Here is a 19,059-nt window from a genome sequence, read left to right as displayed (position 1 = left end):
GAAGTATCTATTGATTTAAGTGGGATTTCTATAAAAAGGATTCTGAAATCCTAGCACCAGACTATGTGAGAAAAAGTTAAGATTCTCTTTGCCCTGTCCTGGCATGCTGAGGTGAAATGATCTCATCTGTTACAGAACGATTGGCTACAGCACTAGGGATCTTTTCAATAAAAGCTCATGCTAGACTACCAGAAATTCAGTTTTGATGGTAAAAATCTGTTCTGGCTGTAGGCACAAGTCCTGCATGTTTTTCTTCCATACACACCAGCTATAGGGAAAGGCAATGGCAGACAACCAGTTCTAAATCACGCAAAAAAGAGTGATGGTCACAATCCAGTCAAAGAAAGAAAGATTTGCTTACCCATCGCAAGGCTGCTGTGAGCCCCCTGGCCCCATCACACCATGGCAAGAACTGCTGCCTAGCGTCATACTCCCTCATTTTGTAGCTGATTTTAGTTTTAACTTTTTGTTTCATTTTTTGGGGGGGGAGATAAAATACTCCAGAAGGAGAAATCTCCACATAGAGATCCTTCCCTCGTGGCAGTCAGCACTTAAATGAGGCTTAGGGAGAACCTGGTTCCACCCCTTCTAATCACACAGGCAAACTGCCTTCACCTGTGCTCCCAGGTCTGGCTGTGTACCTTCACCAGGTGCTCAATCATTGGTTCAGGCCACAAACCAAGTCCCATACAACACCACACAAATTTAAAGTAGTGCCTTGCTGTGGTTGGTTACTGATAAATTCTTCACGAGGATCCAAACGTTCAGATGAAACCTGTGGAAAACTTTAATGAACCTGGCAGAAGTGTGGCATGAATTAAGACAGGTTATTCTTGAAGAGAAACAACAGATCTCTGCCCCATGCAGCAGAAGCAGAAATTTCTGATCTCATACTCACGCTCCTTTTCTGTAGTGAAGCCAACCCACTCTGAGGCGCTGCTGCCCACGGAGTTGTAAGACACAACTCGCAGGTTGTAGGTTGTGTAAGGCTCGAGGTTCGATACGTTGGCACTCTGTCCATTTCCTGTATACTTCACCTCAGTTGGGCCAGGGCTGCAAGCTTTTACGGCCGGCTGCAGGTTCAGAGGACAAGCCACGTGCACATGGAGCTCATAGCTGAGAAGACAGTGAAGATTTAGATTAACTTTTATAACATAACACAATTATTTCATCACAACCAACCAACCGTTTCATCTTGATCGCTATATGTCTGGCTACCAGACAGGATACTGAATGTGATGCTAGTTTTTCTCCTGGAGACTTTGGCCCCAGCTGTGGTCTATGAAAAACTGTGGTTGTCAGTCACACTCATAATGAAACTACTGGTGCCTTAAAAGGCATCAACACTTCCGCACATCGGCTAGCGGCCTTACTAACCACAAGACACATCTGCCTCCTGCAGACAATTGATCTCACCACTCTCACTGTGCAACCACAGCTTTTAGACAATGACCTCCACTCCCAGCATTCTCTCCACCTTCATCAATCCCTATGTCCTGCTCATGGGAAAAGCAACCGGTTCACCTAAATGCTTCCTGGATGCTACTTAGGCCACATGAGATATCATCACCAACACCAGGAATAACGACTGTGGCTGTTCCAACCATCTAGAGCTCTCAGTCACATGATTACAATTTACATTCAGGAAGGTTGCTCTGCCACCACCTCTAGCTAGCTGAAATTTGGCTGGGTTGCAGCTCCCACCTGGTGACAATGCCATTGGGTGACTGAGGGGCGCTCCACTGGAAAGAGGCATTCCTGGAGGTCACGGCACGGATCTGTGGGGGTGGCTGCTCAGAGGGGGGAGCTGGCTGCGTGGTGATTTGGGCCGTGGGTCCTTTGCTGCAACAGTTGAAACAGGTGCAGGCCTCCACACCAATGGAGTACGTGGTAAAAGGTTTTAGCCCATGTATTGTCTGCTGGGTGGCAGTCCCTTCTGACAGCTGCAAAAAATTAAGAGGAAACTTGTCATACGTTCAAGCACCACAAGTACTAAATAAGAGTTATCAGGATAAATTAACTCCAAAAGACTATGGGCACAAGGTTCTGCACGTCCTTCAAGTCTGACATTAATGCAGCTGCTTTGCACTCGGACCTCTGCGGTTATTTTCCTCCCATTACAAAGTTAAAGGGCACTGTTCAAAGGAAAAGACCACGCCATCGGTGGCCTTACAGACCTCTTGAGTTGAGATGTAAACTCTGTATATCAACTTGTATATGTCATTCTCAGGGATAGAGAAACTGCAAACCTTTAAGGAGAAACACTGGGCTAAAAGGAACTGAAACAAAAATAAATGACTGTGGAAAATGAGTGCATGGTAAGTGTATTAGCAAGTGCCCATGGGTATCTCAAAAGCTTCCTTGGCTTGGATACAGGAGACAGCACTTGGCAGAGTGATAGGCATGTGACTCTGAGCAGAGGGCCAACAGAGTGCTGCTCCACGCTGAAATGGCTATGGTGCCATGCAATCCTGCTTGATAGGCAACTCTTCTACATCTAGCATGGGAAAGTTCTGGCAAAGGAAACTTATTTCTAAACTGCTTGGAGGAACAGCTACTTCACCTCTTCGTTGTAGTCATTTACGGATACAGCTTTTTAAACCAAAATAATCTACACCAGCAGGGGGCAAGATTTGTTTCCACATAGCACCATGTGACTCAGCACAGTACAGAAGAAAATAGGAAGGAATGAGTGAAGCAAGAAAAGAAAAGCATTTGGTATTGCCTAATGCCAGTGCTAGAGACAGCAGCATGGCAGGTGTGATGGGATGGAGATGGAACAGACACCAGGGAGATGAGCTAGCTGAATCAGACATGGACACTCCGATTGCACTGGGAGGTATAAATGCATAGAGGAATAAATCCGTAATATGCAACCAGTAGGCAGCTTAAACCTGTGGATGGGCTTGATGACCTGAGAAGGTATCTGCAACATTTCCAAACTGAGAAAGATCATACAAAGAAAAAAGTGTCAGTACTTGCCTTCTTGTGAAAACCAGAGAGATAATTACGGGCAAAAGTTATTCCAATATTTTGTACTGATTTGGTGGTAACTGCTCCAGACAACTTGCACAGCTCTTGATTTTCTTCACATCTCTGTTTTAAAACATTAATGAAACTCTGCAGGTTTCCTAGCTTAACTGTGTCCAATCACGCCTGGACACCTAATGGAATCAGTCTCAAGGGAAAATCACAGCTGTATGTCAACCCTATAAAAGCATCATCTGTGTTGGTGCAGTCTCCTCACATTTGTTGAGCCTTCTTGTGCAAACACAAAATAAATAGTATCAATCTGTTACTATAAACATATATGTAAGTCTACTCTTTCTTTCTTGCTTCCCATGTGCCCACCCTAGAAAACGGGAATCCACAAGCCAGACACAATCAAAACTGAGGAAACATTTGAGGATCACATGCAATCCTCCACAGTCTGGATTATGGGCTCTACGATGCAGCAATGTCCAAGCTAGAGATGAAAATGACTCCACATTTGAGGCTGGGAGCCCTCCATGGCACAGACACCAAAAGGAGGTATTGCCTAGAGAATTGGTTCACTGGGATTTGATTAAATAGCTAAGATTTGCACTGAAGATGTCACCATTAAGAACTTCTTTTAAGGTGATCTAGACTGAGATACCATTATCTTTTTACTTGCACTATTCTTTAGTGCTTTGCCATGCAATACTTCTTACCAATAAGATAGATTTTAAGGGTAACTCAGAGCATTTTCTTTGGAACTTCAAGCCTGTAGGCTATCCAAAGCACACGACCACTTCCTCCTGGCTCCCGTTTCCACCTGCACCATTTGGACTGGCAGGAGCTGTCTGGAAGTATTTCATTTGGATGGTAAGCCATCCCCAAAACAACGCTGTGGATTCTCGTCACATTGTCACAGCACATTACCAAGTGAGAAAGATTTGAATGCTGAAGATAATTCCTTGAGAAGCACGTTTAGCTGAGTGAAAGTGTAGGACCCGCTTTGGCCAGAAGAGAGCATTGCAGAGCAGGCAACAAAGGGAGAGCAGGAGAGGAAGAATTTGCAACCAGCAGACAGTTACTAAGAACAAAACTGCTAATGCTAAAAAAACGCAAGTTAAAATGGAAGTATACAAACGATTTTGACAATACTTACCACCACCTCAGTCCCTCGAGTATCATTAGAAAACAGCCTGTAGATACTGACCACCCCGTTCGGCTTAAGAGGAGGGTTGATGTTCACTATGGCCACTGTAGATGCCACCGTGTGGAAGAGGGGAGCTGCCAGGCCCTCGGGAGGAGCAGGGCCTGTCCGGCAGCGTGTCCAGCCGCTCGGTGTCCGGCCCGCCGAGTTCACTGACCACACCTTCGGCATACAGAAACAGACTATCAATGAAGGACTCAAGCTCACAAAAACTCCACAGCTCTCTAGGATGCTACTGCAGCTTTAATTCTGCTAAGAAAGACACAGTATGACAGCCCCTGTGCAAAATGTCCCTTGTCTGCAGCCCAGTACCTGTACTGATCCAATGACTTCCTAACAGAAAAAAAATTACGCTGAAAAGTAGATTTCTTGTCTCAGGAAGTGTGTATTCACGTAGCTCCTACTTACCTAAATTCCCAGCGCTGTCTTTGTTGTGCCATGCAAAGAGGATCAACGCTGATAACATTTTCAAACAAATGTGAACAAAAATACTGACATCCAGTCCTGCCATTTGTCTCCTTTCCTCTCAATTCCTTCACGTGTGCAAGCAGCCCCAGTGAGTTCAGCCTGCCACTGTCTGACATCTAATTATGTTCACCTTGACTGAATTGCACAAGACAAATTCTAGTTACTCTTAAAAGTTGACATTTTTACAGGGACATCTCTCTCTTAAAAATATTTCTGTAGCAATCATTTGGCAATGTTTTCAGTAACCCATAATATAAACAAAGCCCACTGAAAATTACGGTTAAATAAGCATCTCTCAGTTACTTCCACAACGACATTCACTTTACTGCCTGAGCACAAAGGCAATTGTTTCAATTCCAAGATTTCAAAATTTAGCAGCTTGAACAAGGCCTGATTAAAAGCCACATGTCTCTGTGAACTACACCTACTGGTTTTGTCAGCTTCCCAAAACCAGAGTGATCTGCAGACTACATAAAACTCAGCACTTATTAAACACAGTCTTCAACAAATCTGCATGAAAATTAAATTTTGCTTTCATCAAGGAGTGAATAAACATATGGAAGGATGTATAATCTTATTTATCAAAAACCATTTGTATAATTAAACACGAATATCATAAAAGGTTGCCTTAGGTCGTCATTTGCATGAGTAAGTAATTTGTAGAATGTCAGGTACAATAGACAGAATAGATGGATGCGTGAGTGTGTAGGGTTAAATTAGGCTCAATATTAGCCAACCCCACAGTGATCAATCAGAATGATAGATCTAAATGGCAATACAAGAGGACTGTCTGAGCGATTTTTAGTAGAAGTATTCCTTAGTAAGCTTTCACGCCGAGCAATTCTAACAACAGTAAAACACGTTCTTATGTGATCTACTTCAGGAAGAAGTCCTGGGGAAGTGGCTGGTGGGACTGAGCCTTAAAAAAATAAGAGGTTTAGAAATTAGAGTTCTTCAAGATTGACCCTGGCATCTTTCCAGCTGGCAATATTAAGTTCCAAGACCACAGAACACTTCACAAGGGGCCCGGGAAAGGAAAAGGGCCAAAAACTACCTCAGAGGCTTTGAAGACTATGGTTCTGCCAACTACAAAACTGAAGTTACTGCCTCATTCCTTCAGTAACATATAATATCATCCAGTGAAACACTATATAAGTGCAGATGACACCCTGCAATAAAAAGCTCTGCCAGAATACTTTCATTTTCAGTGAAATTGGTAATGTATCTCTGTTGTGAACTTTTCGTAAGTCAAACTCTGTTCACTTTACTGCAGTAGGTCAAACCCTCTATCTGAGTTAAGTCCCTGCTGCTACAAAGATTTGCCCACAGTAGCTCATTTCAAGGAGCATATTTCTTTGTGGAGAGAAAAAGCCACATATGGAAAAAGCAGCTCTGAGTGTGCCACTTGCCTCGACTCAGCACTGACCTTAGTTCTAAAGCTCCGGCTGCACACCAGGCTGCAGTCTTAATGAGCATAGAATGTGGCAGTGTTGGGCCTGAGCTGCAGGACCAGCTTCCACACTATAACTGATGGCCATGAACTACGGAGAGAGGCTGCCTGCATAGCACAGCAACCAGGCCTCGAAATGGGACCCCTTAGGAAGTTTGGAGAAGAAAGGGATGCAGCATAGCTCACTGAGAGCTGGTGGGAGGCATCTTCTTCCATCCTTCCCATATCATAGGTACCTAAGCCATGTCTTTCAGAAAACAAGCCTTATTTCTGATGACACCATCTCAGGACAAGGGAAAAGGGAATGCTGATCTCTTTTCACGTGACATCTGGGTGGCTGAAGACCTCTTCTCAGAGGGCAGTAATTTCATTTCAATCACACACTCCAATGGATGCAATCAGTTCCACTGCCCTCCAGAGTGGAAGTGCCCAAGCGCACAACCCACCCCTGTCTGTGCACAGTGTGCACCCTTCAAGGCTGTTCCACTTTGTACAAACATAACAAAACCAAGATCAACTGGGCAGAGCAAGGGCAAGCGCAAGCAGACATGCTTTCCTAGCCAGGTCCATCTCCAGGGAAGGACACTGAGCCCATCCTCTGAGCATCACATTCCTCTGCAAAAAGAGGTCAAGATGCATCTCGGCCTGTCTGACAGTCATGGTCTCAGAGTACCAGTGAGGGAAACTTAGCGACTCAGCCGTGCCAAGACATATTTCCAGCAGAATATCTTCAGCTGTGCAAAACTCACAGTGGCTTTGGAAAACACTGTGAGAGCTCAACAGGACTTCAGAGGATCTAAATTCTGGATTTACACTGACATAATCCTGACTCCCCTGACTCCTCCTGCTTCTGCTTAATCATCTGTAAAAGAATGGATGGCTATAAAAATTTTTCCCTATGAGAATCGTCATTCAAGTAAACTCTGGCCTGTGTTTGGAGATCCAGAGTTGTAAGTGCACAGAAATGGCTGCAGATGGAAACGTTCATGTTCAGTCATTTCAGTGCATGAAGAAATCAGACAGCAAGGTAACAGAAGCGGCAATGAGAAGCACCTGCTAAAATCAGAGGTTTGATTTGGTCACGGCTCCTCAGAAAATCACCGCAAAAAGGGCATGGATAACTGAAAGCCTGGCTAAGATGAAATTCCATGCTTTAGACTTTTGTAATAAGTTTTATTTTGGCACACAAAAAGAGTCCTTTTAAGGCATGACATAATCAGCACAGAAAATATTTATTGCATCCACATAGAAATGTAAACAGCTTAATAGGCATCATTTGCTGTTCAGAATGGCAGAAGATTCTAAAAGCTACCTCAGAGCACATATCTCATGTAGGCAGGAATGTACTGAATGACAAAACAGCAGAAAGGCATCAAACACTTCTTATAACCTGACCTTCTGAATATACTGCTTTCAAAAGCATTAACTATGACATCATGGTGCATGGCTCTGCACTCTGCCAAAAGATGTATGGCTTTTAATGGCTACTTTCCCTCAAAAAAAAGCAGGAGAGGTCTCCAAAATCAGCTACACTACATGAGATATTTTTTTAAACTCTTTATAAATTTGCTGGCCTCTGGATCACATTAGATTATGAGGTGGAACCAGAGAGGAGCCTGTATATCTAGAGGACTAGAGAAGTCTACTTACAGATAACTAAGCTTATCATCACCAATGACCGTGCGTGGATCTCAGCTCTTGCATGAGACTGTTGTTCAGGCATTGCTCAAAATGATCACAGGACAACCTGAAGGCTCACTGGCCCAGCAAGAAGGGGCAAGAGGTAGGAGAACAGGAAGGAAAGTGCTGAGAAATTGGCCACAGCCTGAGAGCACTTGTTCAAGCTCAGTAAAGCTGAATAGCAACTTTCCCCATACAGGGTAGTAAAATTACAATGGCTCAAAGATAGAGATGCCTTGAGCGGGTGTCGTCTTCACCTCTGAGCAACACAGGCCCGAGGTCCTCACCTGGCCAAGCTGTATTGTAAACTGAAAAAGTCATTTTTTTCTTTTATCAAATGGAGATCATATGTGAAAGTATCTACTTCATACAGGAGGGAATGGAGGGAAGCAGCTGGACCACCACTAAAGCTGAAGAAAAGCATCAGAAGAAGACAAGCAAGCAGGCAAGCACTAAGCTTCTCTGTGATGAAAAGGGACAGTGAAGAAGCTACCAAAATGAAGTACACAAATGTAACCCCCTCAAAGGACAAATATAGTCTGTGATTGAGGCAGAAAAAATGCATTGTGTTACCAAAAATTCACCCAGTGATTAAAGTGATCTTTTGATCGTGACTCCAATTACACAAACAAGCATAAACACAAGCTGACTGAGCAGAGGTCTGGCAGAGGACGGCATGTGTAATGCCTGCCAGCTCACACCGCTCACATCTCACACCTGGTCCCAGCAGTGACAGATATTCCCCCTGTAAGCACAGGGGCCAACCAGGAAGCTCCCACCGCTCCTGCAAAGTGAGCGTAAGAAACTCTCTGAGAGGACCCGTTCTCCTTCACCTCTACTGAAGTATAGCAAGGAAGCTACAGGCAGAAGGGTGGGCTGTCTGGTGGAAGTTTGCCTGTCTGGAGGCAGAAGTCTTGAGCTCCTGCTGAATTCCTAGGACAGGCAGATCCAGCATCCTCCACTTTGCACAGAGACCAGGTGACAATCGCCCTCCTCCAAAAGTTCACTGTTAACTAGCAGTGACTGCAGGCTCCCACCAAGCCCTTCAGGCACTGTACATCAGACCACACTGAAGTTAACGTGCTTCTGTGAGGGGCAAGACCTCAGCTGTCTGCTCGAGGGGAATTCAAGGACAACACAACTGACTGCTGGTCCTTCCAAGAAGGATTCAGCACTAGCACCACTCTGCATATGCCAGGAGAGATGAGCAGTAGCAGAGCTGAACTGATACGACTCCTCCGTTTCTACAGTTGATTCCTGGAGGTCAACACACACAGCAAACACACAGCGCTACTTTGAGACTGTTTTCTTCACCAAGACCTGTTCATTTATAGCCCTATGACTATATAAACACAGGGTTTTCCCAGTGTAGCTTTTTTCCAAGATTGTAAGATATTTTAGAGATGTGTAAGATATGATATCAGTAAGTTTCAGAAACACAGCACCAAATTTTAGTTATGCTTGAACAGCGTTCCACAAGAAAATTGAAACCTATAATCTTGGCTAGTTAAATAAAATTAGAGAAACCCAGAGATGCTCTCTGCCACCGTCATTTGCAGCACTCTTCACAAATCTTTCTTCTCATCAGACCTGATCGACGTGCAGTCTAGGTAATTTGGGATTCCTAATGCAACGTCAGCACAACTTAAAGCACAAACCCTGCCTACAGAAGTCTAGCATCCAACATTAAAATAATGTATTCATTCTGGGCACTGCAGTGTCAGGAAGGTATGAGCAAAGCAGAAAGTTTCGAAAGTGGTTGCAATCTGGTAGGAATAGAGCAAAGGCAATAGAAAAAAGGTATCACATCCACTCATGTTCAGCGATACAAAGAGGTAGTAAACAAAAGAGTGTTTTCTGATTGCCCATCCTGAAATCTATTCTCTTACCTATTTAGCACTCAGTCAGCATACTTAGGGAGGCCATAAACATATAATGGGCTGGACTGTAGGTCCAGGCTTCTAGCATTGCAATAATTTGAACCTCTTAACATTGCTATTCATCTTCACTATTCAAATCTTTATATCTAATAAAAGTATTAAACCCATTCTAAGGAGGTGAAAGAGAAAGACAAAGATTACAGGCAAACAGTTTGGGACTTGCATAACATTACCATATTCTAAAGGATGCTCATTTCATATAACATAGTATAACACCCGTAATTAATGAGAGATGTAAGCAAGTTTAACTCTAAAAGGTAGAAAATTAAATAATTTGTTTCCTATGGGTATATAATGAGATAGTTGCCGCATTCCCATGAGAGAGATAAGCAGATATTAAAAGGTCTTTCCAATACCTGTAATAGCTAAGGGCAACAGCTAATTCAATAGATTCGATCAAAATCACCACTCCTTTCTCCGCTTCTGATTTATTACTTTGGCTGTAGTTAGTCATCACTCATTTTAGTTTGCTTTTCAGCAGTCATAAATTATGCCTCATAAATAAAAAGATACAATCAAGGAAATCATATCAAGTCATCTACTGCCCTGGAATATATTTTCCTGCGATACTCACACTAATGTCTTTTTAAAGGATAGCTTGCCATGGTTTTGAATAGATCAGAATAGCAACGTACTGGGAAAAGTCCCACAAGTGTGGTGTCGTAACTGTCTCACCAGTAAATCTGGAAGCCAAAAACATTTTGTTTAATGAACAAAAATAACGTTTGCTTCATCAGTACATTGTTTCACACTTAAATTTAGGATACTGTTGGCAACAGAAACATGGTGCCAGAAGAGGGGCTTTTTAAAAGAAATTGCATGGTTTCAAGTAGAACTTCTATTGTGTGCCCTACTGTACGAGGGCAAAGGAAGCATCTAGTTCAGCAAAAGAGTATTTAGAGTACATATCACCTTTAAAGCATTGAAAGAATATAGCTGTGCTTGCTTTACTTTTCAGAAGATTTTCTCTTGCAAGAAAACCCCCTCTTTCAAACAAAGGGGATAGCAAGCAGAGAGTCCAAGAAGGAAACGTCTTTGATTTTGTCACTGTTTTGTGGTGTATCTTTCTCTCAGTGTGACAAGCAGAAATATTGAATTAAAATGAAGAAAAGAAGGCAAAAGCTCAGGGATATTACAAATGGGTGACTACCCATTACTGGTTAGTAATGAACCTGCTTCACCCCATTTTAAGCTGTAAAAGTCACTCAGTTGTTAGTCAGTAACTAAGCAGCACAAACTGGACCTCAGCCACCAGTTTGATGGACAGGCTGGTAACCGAGTGCCATTCTTGTCATCTCTGAAAGTGACCTAGACAACTGACATTTTCTGTGCTCCACGCAGTTGGTCCTGCCATAATCTCCATGACTTTTCACTCATTTTTCTTTCTGTAAATCTCCAAAGTCAGAAATACGATTTGTTTCCCCTTTGATAGTTCTGAGAGTCCAAGATAGAGTGCCCAAAATGTATTTCCCCTGGCATATCTTGGAATCTTCCCTTGGTCTTTCATCACTTGGCAGAAGTATTTGGACTGTGAGAAGCACACTACTTAAGGAAGGACGCTGTGAGAGGCAAGACACCTGCTGCAGTGCACCAGACAGTCCTACCAAAGAATAAAAAGGCAATAATAAAACCTTCTGAAAAGTTCTACTCCAACCTTTTGCTTGCTCAGCAGTTTCAGAGAGGAAATAAGGACATGTTATACACACCAGGAAGACATTAAGCCATTAATTTAAAGAAGCACTCCAAGTACACAATTAAGTGCAATTGTGGAAGAGTGACATTGCACTTGCATGGAAATTGCACCAAACCCCAGCACCACCTTTTTGCAGATCAGTACTGTGTGTCAAAAGGGCCTACCAGTAGCTAAGAAAAATGGGTACTGTACACCATTCTCAGCAGCTCTTGAGAAAAGCTGAAATATTTTGTTTCAGAAATTCTATAGAGATGAAGAAACTCATTAGGTCTCATGAAGTTTGTTTAAATAAGGACTTTTTGAGGGAATCATGCAACACAGCTGAGGAATTAGGCAGTATTTCAAGAAATGCCTAAGAGGCCAAATGCTACAAAGAATGCAAGTATCTATTGATTAGACCTACAGATAAAATTTCAAAGATCTCAGTAATTATTTCCGAGTACAGGACAGTAGGCATCTTAATGCTTCTTAAAGTGCACTGAAATCTAGTAGACATTAATACGCTCACATAGATCTGGCCCACGAAGAATAAAAATGCTCAAGTTCCTTGAACAATTGTGACCTTAGCATTTACGGGGCACAGTCCTTTTGACCAGCATGAGCTTCAAAATCACGTCTTCATTTTTGGAAGTGCAACTTTTGCATCTAGACTAGTTTTAAGCAAGCTTTAAATATTCAGCTGAAGTTTCCAGCAAAAGAAAAAAAAAAAACTTCCAAAACCCTCACCTCAGATCCGAAGAAGCTACCAGGTTCATTGAACTAAACCTCAATATCTCCAAAAATGCTGGAGAGGGTCCCATCCCATCATTGGACTTTGATTTTATCTGCATTCTGCTGGAGGAAATTCAGTTGCATTTAAAGTTTTATGTCCAGCAAACAAGCCTCAAACGCAGAGACAGCAGAATCAATATTCAGTTTAAGTGAAATATAAATCTGGGTTTCATCAGCATAATAGCAAAAGTCAAGCCCTATACTTATGAATAACTTGTCTCACAGACAAGATATAAATTGTCAACAATGGAGAAGCTTAGAATAGATCCCAGAGGACTGCTGCAAGTGACACGAGGAGAAAACAAACACGTGCATGCAAAAACCTCTCATAGTGAAATAAATGGCCATCGGTGGAGAGATAAAAAAAAAAAAAAAAAAAAAAAAAAGAACTAAAATGATTTAGAGATCCAGTCAACAGCTCAGCCCAGTTATGGAGCAGAACCAAGATAAAAAGCCAAGTCTTGAGTATGGCATGGTAAACCAAAGAAATCTGCTTTGCTAATTGTCATCAACTGATCATTAAATTCGTTAGCTCAAGCAAATCTCTGTGCTGTGCTATCAACTTCTCCCCCCCGAAAAACAGCTTTTGAATTAGGTAATTCTAAATCAGTGCAACTGGAAGTATCACACAGCTTCCAGCCCAGACAAAAAAAGTGAGATGTTTTGCTTTAGCTAAGAAAGATTCCTAAGTAGTAGTCAGAGCATGGATCTGCTACCACTCTTTTCTATCTGCCAATCTCCATTTGCACTTGCATTTGCATTCTTCACAGATCTTGACCAAAACAGTAAGGAGATCTGGTCCAGCAATAGTTCCATTTTAAAGAAACTACAGCAAATGGAGAATTCACAGTATCGTGGACCTACAGAAGAGCCCTAGACAGTGAGAAAGAAATTAGAACCTTAATATTTATAAACAGGGGGACTTACTACAACAACATTTCACTCTAACCTGTGCTGTTTCTTGAAAAAATTTAATAACTTTGGTCACAAGTAAATGACAACTGGAAAACATACCTTCGCACATCTAAAGAGTAGTAAGTTTTCAGGCTTGAAATAAACATACTTTTTGTTTTAGAAAATGTTATAGCATCTCTTGTACTACTAAATTCCAAAGTTCTCTGAACTCATAGATACTCAAAATGTCCTCAGGCTCAAAGCTAATAGACAGACTGTTCATGCTGGCTACCACCTTACAGACATGCTACCAAAACAGAAACATCAAAAGTAAAAAGGTTTGTGACTGTCAAGTAGCGAAGATAGGTTTTGTGAATACTGCATTAAGTACATTTTTCTAGTAGCATCCCAGGTTCTCTTTTCAATAATTTAATAATTGTCCATTCAGAATCCTTTTCTTATCCAAGTTAGAGCTGCTAGAAGTGATTTATGAAGAAAGCCACAGAATTCTTCCCTCTAGGCCCTGGGACTCTAACATACAAGAGGCAATGGACACAGGCTGAAACAACAGAGTTAGGCACAAAGGGAAATAAGAGATATGTAAGCAGTCATTGGAACAGACAGGTTGTACAGTCTCCATCCTTGGAGAATCAGGGATGGAGATCTTGGTCCGGAATGCAATTGGACACAGTCCTGAGCAGCCTGCTCGGAATAGATCTGCTTCAAACAGGAAGTTAGACTAGATGACCTCTGGATGTCCCTTCCATGCTACGTGACTTTGTGAGTCTTTGACATGTATATGTATCAGCTCAATAGCTTCTACTGCTAATGTGATAGAAGAAACATTTTAGATTTAATTCTGCATGGCTTCTGGCTACCAAAAAGAATGCAACAGTAGAAGTGAAGAACTGAAACCAAAAAACCTGATCTGTGAAGAGCACTGTCGTCAAACCTCCATCAGGCTGACACCAAAGTGGAGAGAACAAGTCAATATGATCAAGGGCAGTCAGAAGATCCCAGAGAAGCTCATCAGGTAGTTTCATCAAGGACATTATGTGAAGTCTTGCACCTTTGGTAGTGATAAACTCTTGCAGCATTACAGGGTAGAGACTGACCAGCTATGGAACAACTCAGCTGGAAAGAACCTGGGGGGATCTTAGTAGGTAGGAAGTCAAACATGAGCCAGCAATGTACCCTGGCAGCAAACATAGGCAACCGCATCTTGAGCTATTTAACAGGACCATAGCCAGACAATTAAAGGAAGTGATTACATGCCTTCACTTAGCGTTTGTCCTGTTTTGGCCCCAAGAAAGATTGATGAATTGGAGTGAGTTCAGCAGAGGGCCACCAAGGTAATCAGAGGGTTGGAGAACTTGGCGTGTGAGGACACTTTTCTCACCATGGGGACAGTAAAGCAGTGGTGCAGACTGCCCTGAGATGTTGCTCACTTTCCCTTAAGATTTCCAAGGTACAAAAGAATAAAGCCCTAAATAACCTCATCTACCTCTCAACTGACAATGCTTTGAGTGGGAAGCTGGACTGGATGAGGGCCGTTCCAACTGAATTACTTTGTCATTCTATAAAGCAAATGAACATTTTAAAGAAAGATTGCCACTATCTTGTGGGAGCTCAAGAGGTGGAATGCACTGTGTTTCATACTTACTGAAACAAATCCACATTTGAGCAAATTTTATTTTATTTTATTTTAGGAAAAAAGTTGTAAATACATCTGAGAATTGCCAAACTCATCTTCAAGACACTCCATATGTAGAATTATTGTTTATTTATTGTATAGATTCAGGAGTGAGGCTTACTGCTATCCTGATGGCAGAATAATAAGAGTGCTCGTTGAAAGGCATCTTTATAAGCAAAAACTAGCCTTAACCTGCTACAAAACTATGGCTTGAGAGACAACAGATTAAAGGCTGTTTTTGGTGAGGTTCTAAACTCCACTAACTCATCTAAACAGTTGGAAGGAATGTCAGGTGCTTAGAAATAGCAAATATCTCGGTTCAATGGGGTAAAGTCAAGATATGTGTACAAAACTTGAGCTTAGTTTCCAGGGCATTGCTGATAGTCAGTGATGACAATACCTACTCCACAGTTTAATTACAATAATAAACTCATAAGAAAAACAACAGTAAAAGGCCTACATGCATGAGAAGTAGCAGCCATCAACAATAACTGCACTAAATCTGCTTGTGATCCCACCATTCTACCATTTAATTTGTTGAGAAAACACCCCCAGTTCCTCTTTACATAAGCTACTTCATGATCTCAAAGTAAATAATAATTCCAAGAAGACTAGGGGAGGAGGGAAAAAGAAAGAAAAAACTAATGAAATGCCTTTTCAGCACTAAAATACCACACTACTTAGATAACATTAGAACCCACCTGATATTCGTATTCTGTGTAAGGCAACAACTGGTCATCTCTGAAGAACGTTGAAGAGCCATTGTAAACAAGTACGAGATCTAAATTTATGAGGGCTTGTGTTGTCCGTCTTCTGTAAAGTTCATAGTATAAAATCTTCCCATTTGGCTGCTGTGGGCCAGTCCATAGGACAGAAGACACTGTCTGGAAGCCCCTGGCTGTGGTCTGTATCTCTGTGAGAGGGGCAGGCTGTGCTGCTGGTGGTGCCTCCAGTGTCTGGACAGATGCCCACTCACTGGAGGCACAGCCCAGCTCTGTGCAAGCTTGGAGCTGTACCTCGTACCTTGGAAAACATAAGTAGGAACAAAGTGGTTAAAACATCTGAATCAAACATGCATTGGAGGGGGGGGAGGGAGGGGTTCTTAATTTTTTTTGGTCTTTGGCATTTTTGAAAATGTAAACAATTCATATCAACATATAGACTACTATATGTTGATACTAATGTGGGAATTCATAAAGCAGATGACAAAAGAAAGTTTTCATCTAGGTTTTACACTAAGGTAGTTGAGTCGCCATCCGTGAGTGACTTTAAGGACCATTTGGATGTGGTGCTCAGGGACATGATTTAGTGGAGGGTTGTTAGATTTTGGATAGTGTGGCTGGGTCGTGGTTGGACTCGATGATCTTTGAGGTCTTTTCCAACCTAGATGATTCTATGATTCTGTGATTTTTGTTTTCAAAGCAGGATTCATATCTTCATGAGTCAAGTAATCAAAATTATTTTGATGACATGAATCAAAATGATGATCTATTGTAAGAGATGATGTGGATATCATTTGAGAGCTGAATCATCACTAACTTCACTCTATTACTCTTCTCTCTTTGGATTTAGATTAGTTATATGTAAATAGTAGGCAGACTTATCAACCATGTAACACACACAAATTATGCCTACACAAATATATACGGAAAGGTCACGTAAATAATCAAGAATTAGCAGGGAAGACATTACTTCAGTATCAAGTCTGTTGCTTTTTTTTGCAGCTGACTCCTATATAAACACAGGTAGCTCTTTTTCAGTTCAAAGGTACAAGCACACTCCTGGTGTGACTTTGCAGATGCTCAGCTGTGCTGCAAATGGGCTAGGTAACAAGTTTTCTGCTTCCTCATCTTAACTTTGTCAGCTAAAGCCCTCTTTATGCTTGAATGTAGACATATTCCAGAAGGTATACAAGAGTGCAGATTCCGGAGTCTGTAGCAGAGTTCTGAACCACTCTGTGTATCAATTATAACCCAGGTCAACTCTATGCACTTCATCTAGATGATACATAGCTGGTGTTACTATAAATTAAAATATCTTGGCTTTGTCATGTGCTTTTTAGGAACTAAAGCCCATGGGTCTGACCAGCTGTTTAAAACAGAAAGTTAATGCCAGCCTACTGATTCAACGTGCAGCATTCATTTAACAAACATAATTTTCCAGACTTACCAATTGTAGGGTTGTAGCCCTGCCACTATGAACGAACGTCTCACAAAGGAACTATGAGATGCATCAAAGTCAACAGTTTTCTTTCCTGTTTCAGCAGGCTTGTGGATGGAGATTGTATAATTTTTAATGTCACCATTTACTTTGATAGGAGGATCCCAGGCCACCAAAATCTCCTTTGAGGACCATGCTTGCAACCTAGGAGGCAACATCCCAGAAGGAGCAGAGGGGTTGGTTTTTATCTGAGCTGACGGGCTGGTCACGCTCCCTTGACTGTTATTCGCAGTGACAGTGTAGCTGTACTCCATGCCTGGTGTTAAGGTGAAATCAAGGTAGCGAGTTTCCTGACCTGAGTAAACAAGAACATCATCCCTCCTTAGCTCGTAGCTTGTGATTTTACCATTGGGCTTAGCTGGACTTTTCCATGTGATCTCAATTGATTCTGAGCCCATGACAAGCAGTCTGGGAGCTTCCATATTTAATGGTGGAGCCTCCATGGTCATCACTGACTGGACTGTGCTAGATGTGCAGCCCCCAGCAGTACAGGCAACCAATTCAAAATCATACTGTGTGTAAGGCTGCAGATCAGAAATCAACATTTGCAAGTTTTTGCCAGGATAATACTCTTCATTGTTTAATTTCAAAATGTACTTGGTGATATCTCCATTTTGTATTTGGGGAGGTGCCCAGGATGCATTAACCTGAGTGGAACTGACAGCCTGCAGAGATGGTGGATCCACTAACGCAGGAGCTGCTTCCAATGTTCGTATTGCAGCTGGTTCACTGGTAGAGCAGCCACCCATTGTACAGGCAACTATTGCATAACTGTACATTGAATAGGGTAGTAAGTCCTCATCTGTGTAATTGAAGGTAGCTGCATCGAAGCTGAAAGGATAGAGAACATCATTTTTTAGCAGCCTGTATGACTGAAGAATACCATTGGGCTGTGCCGGCACATCCCATGAGATGAGCACCTTGTGAGGGTTAACTGATGCTAAGGATAACCTAGGGGCAGCAAGACCTTTTGGGGCAGTTTGACTGGTCATGGCTGCTGTCCAAGAGCTGTCAGTGTAGCCCGCTGCATTCCAGGTGCGTATTTTGTATTCATACCTTGTCCATGGCTGCAAACCTTTATCATTGTATACAAATGTATTACTTTCAGTGTTATATTCTGTGAAAACAATTTTCTCATCTTCCATTGTTGCTCTGTACCCTGCAGCATTTTCTTTCGTGCATCTGTGAATAACTTCATAGCGAATTATTTTTCCATTTGGATTAATTGGCTCCAACCAGCTCAGCTCAATGTTGGTAGCATTCACTGCCTGGATTATGGGTGCCATCTGAGACACTGGAGGTGCTTCATCTGTTCGAATGGGCTGGGGTGGAGAACGAGTGCAGCCTGCTGCATTACAAGCTTCCAGTAGTAGGGTATAGAGTGTGTATGGTTCAAGGCGTCTAAAGAGGAACTGGCGAGATAAACCACTGTATTCCAGGTTGTCATCACTGAAAATGTTGTAGGTCTAAGGAAAAAGAAAAAAGAAAGACTGAAAGGGAAAGAAGTCAGGATAAAAGGACAGAAATCTATAAATTAAAATGTTTGTAAACAAGCTACAGATGAGATGCCTTAATCTTTGCAACAGAGTGAGGACTATCAACCAACTATCCAGTAGCTGACTTCCTTGATAGTAACAATCATCACACCAACAGATTATTGATACAAAAATAACATTTTGATCCAATTTTCATGATTTTTTTTTCATTTGGATTGTAGCGATAAATCATCTAGTGACACTTTTCATTATGTTTGTTTGTTATCAAGTTTTATAGCAAGCCTCTTATAGATTAGCACAAAGCTGCTTGCAGACTAATTCTAAACAAAACCATTTAAGAAAAAAAAAAATCAAAAACTCCCCCTCCCACCTTCTCTCCTTTTGTGTAATTATCTACAATCTGTTGAAACCACTGTATTAACAGAAGGCACGAATATCAGAACAACATTCTATCAAACCTAAAGTTTCTAGAAATGCATTTTGGCAATATCTAAAGTAAGGGGGAAAAGTTATTTAATGAGCTTTCATGCATAGCTTTCTGTCCATTAAATTAACGGTTTGGTTCACTGTAAAT

General features: G+C 41.8%; 1 protein-coding gene across 1 annotated transcript in view; it reads right to left on the bottom strand.

Moving 5' to 3' along the window:
- USH2A (usherin) overlaps positions 1–19,059 on the bottom strand; it is a 377,385-nt gene that overhangs the window by 8,630 nt on the left and 349,696 nt on the right. Inside the window, exons 62-66 of the mRNA XM_085219239.1 lie at positions 16,939–18,455; positions 15,471–15,792; positions 4,133–4,342; positions 1,705–1,943; positions 899–1,116 (exon numbers count right to left, since the gene is read on the bottom strand). Of these exons, the coding sequence (XP_085075365.1) occupies positions 899–1,116; positions 1,705–1,943; positions 4,133–4,342; positions 15,471–15,792; positions 16,939–18,455 (2,506 nt within the window). The remainder of the gene's footprint in view (positions 1–898; positions 1,117–1,704; positions 1,944–4,132; positions 4,343–15,470; positions 15,793–16,938; positions 18,456–19,059) is intronic.

The sequence above is a fragment of the Meleagris gallopavo genome, chromosome 2 (genome assembly GCF_905368555.1).
Source record: "Meleagris gallopavo chromosome 2, MGAL_WU_HG_1.1, whole genome shotgun sequence".
NCBI classification, from domain to species: Eukaryota; Metazoa; Chordata; class Aves; order Galliformes; family Phasianidae; genus Meleagris; species Meleagris gallopavo.
This window is presented reverse-complemented; position numbering and strand designations above follow the sequence as displayed.